Here is a 12,590-nt window from a genome sequence, read left to right as displayed (position 1 = left end):
TAAATTACTTTGACTTCAGATAGAGATAGTAATACATGAAAACACCACACTGCCTATAAGAAAGTCATTCCTGTTGGATCTTCGTTCTTTGTACCTGGATGCTCATGTTAGGAGGTTGGTTTCCTTCATGACAGGAAGGTTGTAAACACAAGCAATGTGCTGTTCTACTGTTCAAGATAGATATGGTACCGGTTCTAATAACTGATGTTCTACGGTTACAGACAACTACCCCCTCTGCTTCTTTCCCTACTATCCCTCTCCTCTCTCCCTCCCTCGCCTTCCTCTACTCGTCCCCTCTCTCTCCCCTCCAGTCCTTCCTCTCTCCATCGCCTTTTTCTGTTCTCTCTTCTTTCTCCCCCTCTTATCTGTCCCTTCTCTCCCTCCCTCACTGGTAAGATCCTCAGAGGGTGGAGAGTGCAACAATTACAAATGTATGGAAACACTCTCAATGAAGGCGTGTCTGAATGTGTGTAGGTGCGTGTTTCTATCAGGGTCAGAGAATGACAGCTTTCCACTGTCCCAGTCCAGCTGCACTGTGATCATCTGGGCTTTCTGTCTCCCACTGAGATCAGTGCCTGGACCTGATGAGGACATTGGTCTGTATACACCATCATAGAACCAGATTCCCCAGCGTTCCCCGTTCTTCTCGACAGACTCGGTTTCCACACCCAGGTCCCAGTCTGTACTGTCTCCAACCTCAACATCCCAGCTGTGTGTCCCTGAGTTAAAGCTCTCAGAGCCCAGGATCAACAGTTTACAATCAAACCTCTCTGGGTTGTCAGGAAGCTGCCGTCTCTCCTGACTGTATGTCACACTGGTCAGATCCTCAGACAGGATGAGGTGTGGGTGGGTAGTGTTGGGGTCCAGAGTCACAGGAGCTGAGGAGAGAAATCAGGTTTGTGTTTATACAGTGTTTGATGTTTACACCCTCACCAGGGGCCTGTACTACGAATCAAGATCAACATGCTCTGGATTACTTTGTTACCCGGCTTCACAAACCCTGACAACCGCAATCATGACACGCGGTATCACGACGGTGGTTATCAACTCTCTAACTCAACCCAGATCTTTCGAATCTAGAGACGTGCGCGTTCACATAAAGGGGCGGTGTTTGCACCGGATGTCCAATCGCAAACATGGAAAAAACAAGAGCCGCATATTTCACACAGGAGGAGCCGACAATAAATTTCCAAACTGTCTGCTCCTCCTGCGTGAAATATTGTAATACAAACATATCAGGAATACAGACATATAATACAGGCAAAAAGCAACAGTCGCTGCTGCCATGACGGGCAACAGCGAGTTTCCCGGTCCCTTCCTACATCTACCAAGTCGAACAATGGATTTTGGCGTTTCAAAACCCATTGACACTTCCCTGCTGTATGACTATGTTAAGCCTGTGTTCTGCTCCTCTCTTTCACCAACCGTCTCTGGAGGAGGGGATCCCCTCACTGAATTGCTCCTCCCAAGGAGCAATTCCCTGGAGCTCGATATAGAGTATAAGAGGTTTGATACAGAGTATAAGAGGCTTTTAATTAAAAAAACAAGGCTGGAGATGGAATGGAAAACTGGAATATGAGAAGAGATAGTACATGACTGAATGAATGACACAACTTAGTTACACTGTCTGACATTGTTCTGTGTTCCTAGGAAAGGGAGAACATGAGGATGTATTTGTTAAACTTGTTTCTACGTTTTGGTTTTTTTCTACCTTTTTGTGGCTTGTCCCAAATGTTTTTGTTGTTGTGCCTTTTGTGGGGTCTTTCACCATTTTTCTTTCAATGTCCTATTGTTTTTTTTAAATGCTATTAAAGTGAATGAAACATCCAAATTCAATGAAAGCAGTGAAATGATCATTTATTTAACTTGTGAAGAGCATTGTATGGTACCAAACAAGTTGTTCTTTTTGGTTTGAAATGTTTTGGTTGAAGGAAACCCACATTTCTGATATGGAAATAATTAGCAAATGGGTCAAAGCAACCCACGGACAACAGAAGGGTTTAAGGGGAGACACCCCAGTTAATAGGTATAACATAACAACATGACACTACATAAAAGTATGTGTAGAGGAATAACGCAACGCTATGCATACAGTCTGTGGGACTGTGAGCGCACGGCTTCGATGTGTCGCATTGTCAACATACGGCTCAAGAAGCTGGCAAAGATACGTAATTCCCTCAGCTGAATATCTATATCTTTCATAAAGATACTCATAAGGGAATGCCAAAGGGTTTTGTCGGTCTCTAAATGTTCTGGCTCTTCTGAGTGCACCTCTCACTATCCGCGGACCAAGCTCCACAGGATCTTCTATGAACGGTGACGCCGTTATCCTCAAGAATTCGTTAGTGGGAGGGGCTTTTATACCGGTTGATTTCTGATCTTCAACTTAACCTGCTCCCGACCAGGTTAGGCGTTCAGCATGTGTTACTATGGCGATCTACCCCGGTAACAAGTGATCAACCGTCGTGATACAGACATCCCTGGGTTGAACCTGAAGTTACCTCGTTAATGCCAAATCTTGATTCGTAGTACAAGCCCCAGGGCTGGCCCAAGCCTTAAGCAGAATTGATTTGGGGGGGCCATCTGTGAATGTTTTATTAATTTTTTAATTAAGGTGTAATTTCATGTGCTCTTGGGGGCCCTCTGGTGGCCACAGGGGCCCTTAGCAGCCACTTAGTTCACTTATGCCTTGGGCCGGCTTTGACCCTCACCCACCAGGAGTTGACACACCATGACAAACCCAGCAATGATGACTGTACACTATATCATGTAAATGTATGGCATTGTTATGCATACAGCATAACACATGCATGTAGATCATACTGTATTCAACATATCAGGCTGGTATTTGTATGAGATACAGTACATTAAGTAACAATGGTCATGTTCAGTTTGTAGCCTGTGCTGTAGTGTTACGGATTGTTTATGGACAAGTATGATCATGATCATAGAAGACAAATCATGATCATTAATGCAGGATAATGTAGGTACAATATTGAATATGATAACTTGATTAAAAAAAACTCACTGTATGTGACAATGTGCTGCATCTTCTCCCAGACTCTGAAGGTCAGGTTGCCCAGGTGTTTGGCCACGTCTATCAGCGCTCCTGAGACCAACTGTGGATCCGGCAGAGTGAACTTGGCTCTGGAAGAACATTCTGGAGTCAGAGCTGCTGTGGGGTTGGGTTCACAACCACAGAGAAGCAGAGAGAGAGACAGGAGGCAGGTCACTTACCTTTTCACTGTGTCCTTGTAGTTCTGTGGAGATACAGAAGATGAAGTTAGACACTCATAAACACACCCAGCCAGCCATTCCATATGAACGTAGAGAGATCAGTCCCGACCTGCAGGAATGAGATGTCTTCAGCTTTCAGCTCCTCCTTTATGGCTCTGATTGTGTGTGAAAGTGTTGATATCTCTGTGTTCAGCCCCTCAATCTTCTCCTTCATCATCTGACTCTTCTGCTTCTCCTCCTTCCTCAGTGCAGCTATCCTGGCCTCCTCTTCCTCTTGTAGAAACTGGTGAAGCTTCTTAAACTCCTCCTTAATCTGCCTCTCTGTGTGCTGGGTCTGGACCTGGAGACATGGGGGTTCATACAGAGGTTTAGGTGATATTTATTTATGTCAAAACTGTGTTGTATTATTTGATTAAAATTGTTGACCTTAATGTGATGTCCTGTTTGATCACAGGTTAGTTTAACTTCATTAAAGATCTTCAGCTTCTCCTGTAAGGACTTCAGAACAGGCTGGAGTTCCTCCTGGGATGATACAAAACATGTTTTTAGAAACAATGGTTCATCATCACATTTTTGACAAAACCCATTGGAAGAGTATAAACAAAGTTTTGACAGAATGATGGAATATGATTCTTCACATACAATATGTCAACTTTATATTGTTTAAATGTAAGGTACTGTATATGGGTATGTAGGTAAAGTTGCTCATTAATCTTGTACTTCATTATCATACCTGGAGATCCTGTGCAGCTTCATCTATGGGTCTGAATCTGTGGTTGGTGTGTTTTCTAGATGTCTGACACACCAAACACACTGTCTGTTTATCATCCAGACAGTAGAGCTTGAGTTTCTCACTGTGCAGACTGCAGAGCACCTCAGACCCTGCTGAAGCTCTCTGACGTCTCTCCTGTAAGAAGGACTCACACAGGTTCTTCAGAGCCAGGTTGAGAATAAAGGAATCCTTAGATGATATTCCTCTGCAAACTGGACAATTTCTTTCTTTCTTTTCCTTCCAGTATTCCTGCAGACAGGCTTTACAGAAGCTGTGGCTACATGACAGGAGGACAGGATCTTTAAAGATTTCCCAGCACACATGACAGGAGAAATCCTTCTCTGGGAGAGACGAGCTGGACGCCATTTTCTCTGGTGTAGTCTAAAGTTTATTTTCAAAACTTACTTTTAAAACTTACTCTGATTCAGTCAGCAGTGAGTTAAAGTCTCTGTAAATGACAGTATTTCCTCTCAGAGTAGAACGGTGAATCTCAGAGCCTGTTGGTGAGCAGAGAAATACTGAACACTTCAGTGCTTACATTTTTTTGAGTCATAATGTAGGTGTGGCTTCAGCAGACCAGTCCGTGTGTATTGTAGTAACTGCAGAGTATTCCATTAACGTTGCTAACGAAATCTGCGCTTACACGAAAAAGCCTCGCTGAGGTAAACGTCAATTTGGATTTAAGCCTGAAGTCGTTCCACTAACGACTATACAAGTTTAGATTGTGCGCACACATGGCCACAGATGCAGCCCAGACTAGGCGATCATCGAAAAGAAAAGTTATGTCGCAAAAAGTAGAGCATTAACCAGCAGAGTGTGGAGGAAGGACATCGATGCTGTTAATCTTGCTATTTCATATGTTCTATGTCTCTGTTACAATAAAAAGACAATCAATACTTCAGATATACCAAAATGCGTGCTGAACATATATTCCAGATATAATCAATGCTTCAGATTAAATAAACGTAATGATTATGATTATGCACCAGGACGTCACAGTGTCTGTGAGAGTGAGAAGATGGTCATTCTCAAGAGAATGTATCTTTTAGTGAGAAGAGGAATGCAATAAGTCAGCAAACTGGCAGGGAGGGGTGCACGGGTTGATATGATTTGCTGCAGGGTATGTGGAATTCAAGGCCGGAGAGGGGAGGCGAGATGACCACATCATGGGACAAGGAGAGGGTACAATGGGCCTCTCAACTCTGTGGGTCTAGAGGATGAGACAGGACCGGTTTTAGGCGGTGGAAGATGTATCCCTCTGTCATCATCAGTCCTTTAGGTCTGCCCCCTGGATGCTTTGCCCCCCTGGATGTCATCAGACCTTTGGACTGCCCACCTTGACTGCCCACAACCTCCTTCTAAAACCTAATAGGATGAGGACATCCTCGCCCCATTGTCTGGTGGCCAATCACCTGACAAACACCTCCCTTCCAGGAAGGGGTACAAGACCTGTGTGTACTGCACAGGTCAGGCATAATTGGACTCGGCAGAACTCTCTCTGACTTCTGTCAAGACTATTCTCACAAAGGTCTTTGTCTTCTCTACTCTACGAAGCAAGACTGGTAACATTGACTGGTATCGCCGATCTAGATTGAGACACCATGGTGTATTGTATTCATTGTTTGATTTGCATTATTTCTTATCTTATTAAACTACAAAGAACTTGGTCTGGCATTTAACCTTGTATTCTTCTCCACCCAAATTCGAACCTTAACAAATTACCTCCGATGTGTTTGGGGGAGATTGATCTGGACGAGGAGGTCCCCAAGAAGGGAACCCAGCAGACCAGTAAGGGAGCAGGGCTGGCGGTGGTTGACTGACACTCACTCGGGTTCCCATCATAACAAGGTAAGCAGAGCCTGTTTAAATAGAATCTGCATAGCTTAGGACCCAGTAGCTTTAGGAGTGAGTGTCTGTAAACTGCTGTTAGGCCTGTGACCAAAGGCTGCTAAAACCAAATTGACCCTTTACCAAATTGACCCTGCGAAAATACTTGGAGTTCAGATAAACATTGATGCAAACTCAAAGATAGATCCCTTATGTATTTTCAGTTTTTATTTTAAAGAGCAGCTGGCAGACAACATTTTAATTTGACAGAGCAGCTGGCAGACATCATTTTTATTTAAGAGCAGCTGGTAGACAGTATTTCTATTGAAGAGCAGCTGGCAGACAGCATTTTTATTTTACAGAGCAGCTGGCAGGCAGTATTTTTATTTAAGAGCAGCTGGCAGACAGCATTTTTATTTAAGAGCAGCTGGTAGACAGCATTTTTATTTAAGAGCAGCTGGTAGACAGCATTTTTATTGAAGAGCAGCTGGCAGACAGCATTTTTATTTTACAGAGCAGCTGGCAGACAGCATTTTTATTTTACAGAGCAGCTGGCAGACAGCATTTTTATTCAAGAGCAGCTGGTAGACAGCATTTTTATTGAAGAGCAGCTGGCAGACAGCATTTTTATTGAAGAGCAGCTGGCAGACAGCATTTTTATTTAAGAGCAGCTGGTAGACAGCATTTTTATTGAAGAGCAGCTAGCTGGCAGACAGCATTTTTATTTTGCAGAGCAGCTGGCAGACATCATTTTTATTTTACAGAGCAGCAGGCAGAGAGCATTTTTATTTTACAGAGCAGCTGGCAGACAGCATTTTTATTTTACAGAGCAGCTGGCAGACAGCATTTTATTTTACAGAGCAGCAGGCAGACAGCATTTTTATTTTACAGAGCAGCAGGCAGACAGCATTTTGTATTCAGAGCAGCTGGCGGACAGCATTATTTAAGTAATAGTGAATTAAAATAAGTCCCACAAGGATTGAACTGAAGTATTGTAGGTCTTTAGAGACTGAAGAGGGTAGATACAGGATAAAGGAGACGGGGCAAGGCCTGGCAGATCTCTTGATAGAAAGTGTACTGTGTATGTTTGAAACCAGTGTGTCTGTGTACTGCGGATAAGGGTGGAAACCTCACGGTGACAACACAAGCCCTTTTTCAATGAAACACATTGGGTCATGTTGCTCTGGTGAATTCCTGAAAAACTAACCGTCTCTCTCGACTGCAACGAGAGGAGGCTGGCCCTACACCAGTGGATACCGTAAAGTGTGTCAAATCTAGATGGAGAAGGATGCAAGGTTAAATGCCATACCAAGTTCTTTGTAGTTTATTAATAAGAAATTATGCAATCTAACACTGAATACAACAAACCAGGATGTCTTCAGTCTAGATCAGTAAAACCAGTCGATGATACCAGTGTAGCTTCACAGAGTAAAGAGTCACAGAGTAGAGCAAACAAAGGCCTTTGTGAGAACAGTCTTGACAGAAGTCAGAGAGAAAGTTCTGCCCAGTCCAAATTCTACCTCTCTGTCCAGAGCACACAGGTCTTGTACCCCCCTGAGAGGGAGGTGTTTGTGAGGTCATTGGTCAGACAACAATGGGGAGGGGATGTGGTCATCCTATTAGGTGTCAAAAGGCGTTCGTGGTCACTCAGGGTGGGCAGTCCAAGGGTCTGATGATGTTCAGGCGAAGGGGGAGACAGGGTCTCCAAGGTGGGGGGGCAGACCATCCCAAGGTCTGATGATGTGAGAGAAAGGGGGGGGCAGGGTCTCCAAGGGGAAGGGGGGCATCCGAGGGTGGGCAGTATATCCAATGGGGGAACAACACAGTCCAAGGTGGGACAGACCAGATGGTCTGATGACATCCAAAAGCAAGGAGTTACTTCCTCCACGGCCCAATGCATCTCCTTATCTCCTGATGTTGACACTTTTACTCTCCAGAGCTGTGAGGCCCACTGTGCCCACAGGTCCCTGGGCTCGACCATAGGGTTACCATTTCACCTCCCTAGTCAGCGTGCTGACCTCCTGCATTCCTCCTCACACCAAAAGTTACATTTCTCAGAACATGGTTCCCTTTTCACAGACTTAGAAACCTCCCGTTGCATAAGTTCATCTGTTCTAATTGAAGCATTGATTACACATTTTATATAATTGAGGTATTGATTGTTATCAAGCGATTGTTGGAGCGAGTGGACAGACATACATTCTCCTCTCACTTTTGTTCCCTTTAAGTTGAACTTCACAGGTCACCAGACCAACACTTCACAACACACCACAGCAACCATTTCAGAAACCCCCCAAAAAAGTGTTCAGAAGGCTGACATTTTGTCTAGATGTAATATCGAATGAATAACAAATGTCAAGAGAGCTGACTTTTCTTGGCCAAGTATAACTTCAAATGAATGGCTAGTGTCCAGAAGGCTGACTTTCTACACATCTGCTACAGGGAGCTTCTAGCTCCACCCTGTCCTCTGAGTCTCTCTACCAGAGCCCAGTCCTCCATCCCCCAGTACCCCCTCCCCCCTCCACCGTGGTCCTCCAGTGGAGTCTGGGTGTAGAGGACAGTGCAGTCTGGGTGTAGAGGACAGTGCAGTCTGGGTGTAGAGGACAGTGCAGTCTGGGTGTAGAGGACAGTAGAGTCTGGGTGTAGAGGACAGTGCAGTCTGGGTGTAGAGGACAGTGCAGTCTGGGTGTAGAGGACAGTGCAGTCTGGGTGTAGAGGACAGTAGAGTCTGGGTGTAGAGGACAGTGCAGTCTGGGTGTAGAGGACAGCAGCTGTTTTAGGACGGAGCCCCACTCCTGTCCCCACCCTACCCTGATAATCAGCTGTTGATATGTGTCCTCATCTCTATGTGAGATTACGTTGTTTTTATACCACTGATTTCCATTGTTGTGCTTTTCTGTATAGTACATTTACATTACATTTAGCAGATGCTCTTATGCAGAGCGACTTACAGTAAGTACAGGGACATTCCCCCGAGGCAAGTAGGGTGAAGTGGACACAACGCAATTTTGCACGGCCGGGAATCAAACTGGCAACCTTCAGATTACTAGCCTGATTCCCTAACCGCTCAGCCACCTGACTAGTAATAAAGTTATTTGAACATGTCCACCCTTCAGAGTTTGGAATGTGATGCTTGACAAACAGTGAAGAGTTGTACTGTGTCTAAACTGGTCTAAGAGTCAACTGGTGGAACAATCTGCTGTCCTCTTTCTCTCTCTAGTGGTAAAATAGTGAATCATTTAAATCAAACTCAGGAGAAGGTGAGAGATGAACAACAGTGTAAAGTATCACATCATTTCATAGATTATAATATGTTATGAGCTCACAAAGAAACTAAGGCTTGGTACAGTCAACATTCCTGTTCAACAGTAAACAAGTAAAACAATTAAGTACGCTGACTAAGCATCTAATTTGACAAATAGTTGTAGAAAAAAGATACACGGCTTTTGTCATACACCTGATGAAGAAAGTGTTTTGTCCGTCTCTTCATAAACGGCGTGACTAAGTTTAATTAGTATTTTAATTAGTATTTATAAATCTTCAGATTGGGAGAGAAAAACAGACCCCTGGCAATAAATGACAACCCAACACCAGGCTTAGGTCTCAATCATGTCTCTCTCAGCTCTGAAGGCCGGAGGACCATCTTTTATAGGGCACAGGAATGTAAACATAGATAGTGACAGTCAGGCAGTAATGACGTTACAACAGTCTCAGAGAAAGAGATTCACAGCTCCCAACACATGACCACTCAGAATAGAGAGATCATAGTTGGCGCTCTCCTTGTAGTCATGACAAAGGACGTTTACCCAGTACTTTCTCCTGATCCCGAACATCTATTAACCCTGACACATAGACACAACCTACTCTTATTAATAGCAAGCTTAGACGAGAACATACTAACTAGTATCCAATGACTAGTTCTATTGATTGAGTGAATAATGTAAGCTCACAGGAAAACGCAATTTCTTCCACACACCTTACAGCATAAACAGACGTTATATACATTTTTGTTTCAACAAGGCTAAATGACTTCTGATTCAGACACTGTCATACATGAAGAACACCATTCTACCTAAAATATAATCACTCCTGTTGATCTTTGTTCTTTGTACATGGATGCTCATGTTAGAGGTTGATTTCCTTCATGACAGGAAGGTTGTAAACACACCCAATGTGCTGTTCTACTGTTCCAGATAGATGTGGTATCAGCTCTAATGACTGTGCTGTTCTACTGTTACAGAGGTCTTCACTGGTAAGATCCTCAGAGGGTGGAGAGTGCAGCTATTTTGAATGTATGGAAACACTCTCTCAGTGAAGGTGTGTGTGAATGTGTGTAGGTGTGTGTTTCTATCAGGGTCAGAGAATGACAGCATTCCTCTGTCCCAGTCCAGCTGCACTCTGATCCTCTGGGCTTTCTGTCTCACTGTGAGAACAGTGACTGGACCTGATGAGGACATTGCTGTGTATTCACCATGGTAGAACCTGATTCCCCAGCGTCCATCCTGTATAACTCCCTTCCTCTGGACAGACTCTGCTACCACACCCAGTGACCAGACTGTACTGTCTCCAACCTCAACATCCCAGCTGTGTGTCCCTGAGTTAAAGCCCTCAGAGCCCAGGACCCATCCATAGTAATCAAACCTCTCTGGGTTGTCAGGAAGCTGCTGTCTCTCCTGACTGAGTCTCACACTGGTCAGATCCTCAGACAGGATGAGGCGTGGGTGGGCAGTGTTGGGGTCCAGAGTCACAGGAGCTGAGGGGAGAGATCAGGTTTGTGTTGATGCAGTGTTTGATGTTTACACCCTCACCCACCAGGAGTTGACACCATGACTAACCCAGTAGTGATTACTGTACATATCAGGCTGGTATTGGTGTGAGATGTGGTTGAGCTATACAGTGCATCAAGTAACAATAGCCATGTTCAGTTTTTATACTGAAGCTGCACTGTAGTGACATAGATGGTCTATAGACAGATATGATCATGATAAGACAGATCATGATCACTAATGCAGATACTGTTAGTAGTACTATTTGAATATTTATATGATTACTTGATCAAAAACTCACTGTATGTGACAATGTCCTGCATCTTCTCCCAGACTCTGAAGGTCAGGTTGCCCAGGTGTTTGGCCACGTCTATCAGCGCTCCTGAGAGCAGCTGTGGATCCGGCAGAGTGGACTGGGCTCTGGAAGAACATTCTGGAGTCAGAGCTGCTGTGGGGTTGGGTTCACAACCACAGAGAAAAGAGAGACAGGAGGCAGGTCACTTACCTTTTCACTGTGTCCTTGTAGTTCTGTGGAGATACAGAAGATGAAGTTAGACACTCATAAACACACCCAACCAGCCATTCCATATGAACGTAGAGAGATCAGTCCTGACCTGCAGGAATGAGATGTCTTCAGCTCTCAGCTCCTCCTCTATGGCTCTGATTGTGCGTGAAAGTGTTGATATCTCTCTGCTCAGCCCCCCAATCTTCTTCTTCATCATCTGACTCTTCTGCTTCTCCTCCTTCCTCAGTGCAGCTATCCTGGCCTCCTCTTCCTCTTGTAGAAACTGGTGAAGCTTCTTAAACTCCTCCTTAATCTGCCTCACTGTGTGCTGGGTCTGGATCTGGAGACATGGGGGTTAATACAGGGGTTTAGGTGACCAGAGTTTTTATTTATTTATGTCAAAACTGTGTTGTATTATTTGATTAATAAACTATTTTACCGTAATGTGATGTGCTGTTTGACTACAGGTTAGTTTAACTTCATTAAAGACATTCAGCTTCTCCTGTAAGGACTTCGGAACAGGCTGGAGTTCCTCCTGGGAAGAAACAAAAGATGTTTTCAGAAACAATGGTTCATCATCAAATTATTGACAAAACCCATTATACAATCAAAGTTTTGACAGAATGATAAAATATGATTCTTCACATACAATAAATACAGCTTATACATGTACTTTATATGATGTATCTGTAAGGTATATGGTATGTACATAAAGTTGATCATATATCTTGTAGTTAGTTATCAGACCTTGTAATCCTGTGCAGCTTCATCTATGGGTCTGAATCTGTGGTTGGTGTGTTTTCTAGATGTCTGACACACCAAACACACTGGCTGTTTATCATCCAGACAGTAGAGCTTGAGTTTCTCACTGTGCAGACTGCAGAGCACCTCAGACCCTGCTGAAGCTCTCTGACGTCTCTCCTGTAAGAAGGACTCACACAGGTTCTTCAGAGCCAGGCTGAGGGGAGGGGAATCCTTTGATGATTTTCTTCTGCAAACTGGACAATTATTTTCTTTATTCCCCTTCGAGTATTCCTGCAGACAGGCTTTACAGAAGCTGTGGCTACATGACAGGAGGACAGGATCTTTAAAGATGTCACAGCACACAGGACAGGAGAGATCCTCCTCTGGGAGAGACGAGCTGGATGCCATTTTCTCCCCCACTCACACCCTCCTGCTGTAGTCTGAAGTTAACATTTAATTTGGTGTCAAAGTGTTTTAAAACTTACTTTGATTTAGTCAGCAATGAGTTAAAGTCTCTGTAAATGACAGTATTTCCTCCTGTAGTTGTGTAAAGGCAGTATCTCTCTCTTCTCAGTGTGTTTTTAGATTTTAATCCAGTTTTGTCTCAGAGCAGAAAGGTGAATCTCAGAGCCTGTTGGTGAGCAGAGAAACACTGAACTCTGCTCCCTGTATTCTGACAGGTGAGTCACGTAGTAGGCGGGGCTTCAGGAGACCAGGAAGTAAACTGCATCAGTGTGTG

General features: G+C 44.1%; 2 protein-coding genes across 2 annotated transcripts; both read right to left on the bottom strand.

Annotated features, from left to right (window-relative positions):
• Positions 1 to 341: 341 nt before the first annotated feature.
• LOC134034684 (E3 ubiquitin-protein ligase TRIM35-like) lies at positions 342 to 4,802 on the bottom strand. Its single transcript, XM_062479200.1, has 6 exons — positions 3,971 to 4,802; positions 3,664 to 3,759; positions 3,347 to 3,577; positions 3,238 to 3,260; positions 3,029 to 3,147; positions 342 to 878 (listed from the first exon to the last, which is right to left on the bottom strand). The coding sequence occupies exons 1-6, from the start codon at positions 4,373 to 4,375 to the stop codon at positions 424 to 426; spliced, it is 1,329 nt and encodes a 442-aa protein (XP_062335184.1). The 5' UTR covers positions 4,376 to 4,802; the 3' UTR covers positions 342 to 423.
• Positions 4,803 to 9,421: 4,619 nt separating this feature from the next.
• On the bottom strand, positions 9,422 to 12,537 carry LOC134034680 (nuclear factor 7, ovary-like). The gene is made up of 6 exons (XM_062479195.1): positions 11,855 to 12,537; positions 11,547 to 11,642; positions 11,217 to 11,447; positions 11,108 to 11,130; positions 10,904 to 11,022; positions 9,422 to 10,589 (listed from the first exon to the last, which is right to left on the bottom strand). Exons 1-6 carry the CDS (start codon positions 12,257 to 12,259, stop codon positions 10,048 to 10,050), a joined length of 1,416 nt encoding a protein of 471 aa, XP_062335179.1. The 5' UTR covers positions 12,260 to 12,537; the 3' UTR covers positions 9,422 to 10,047.
• Between the last annotated feature and the right edge of the window lie 53 nt (positions 12,538 to 12,590).

Source organism: Osmerus eperlanus, chromosome 15, assembly GCF_963692335.1.
Source record: "Osmerus eperlanus chromosome 15, fOsmEpe2.1, whole genome shotgun sequence".
NCBI classification, from domain to species: domain Eukaryota; kingdom Metazoa; phylum Chordata; class Actinopteri; order Osmeriformes; family Osmeridae; genus Osmerus; species Osmerus eperlanus.
Note: the sequence above shows the minus strand (reverse complement) of the source record. Positions and strands in the feature narration are given on the sequence as shown.

Bases quoted from the DNA above. Each gene is read 5' to 3' on its own strand.
- LOC134034680 (XM_062479195.1), bottom strand. From the start codon at position 12,259: ATGGCATCCAGCTCGTCTCTCCCAGAGGAGGATCTCTCCTGTCCTGTG. The intron at 11,643-11,854 runs GTCTGATAACTA...GTTTCTTCCCAG, and splicing joins AAGCTGCACAGGATTACAAG to GAGGAACTCCAGCCTGTTCC. The intron at 11,448-11,546 runs GTAAAATAGTTT...CCATGTCTCCAG, and splicing joins AAACAGCACATCACATTACG to ATCCAGACCCAGCACACAGT.
- LOC134034684 (XM_062479200.1), bottom strand. From the start codon at position 4,375: ATGGCGTCCAGCTCGTCTCTCCCAGAGAAGGATTTCTCCTGTCATGTG. The intron at 3,760-3,970 runs GTATGATAATGA...GTATCATCCCAG, and splicing joins AAGCTGCACAGGATCTCCAG to GAGGAACTCCAGCCTGTTCT. The intron at 3,578-3,663 runs GTCAACAATTTT...CCATGTCTCCAG, and splicing joins AAACAGGACATCACATTAAG to GTCCAGACCCAGCACACAGA.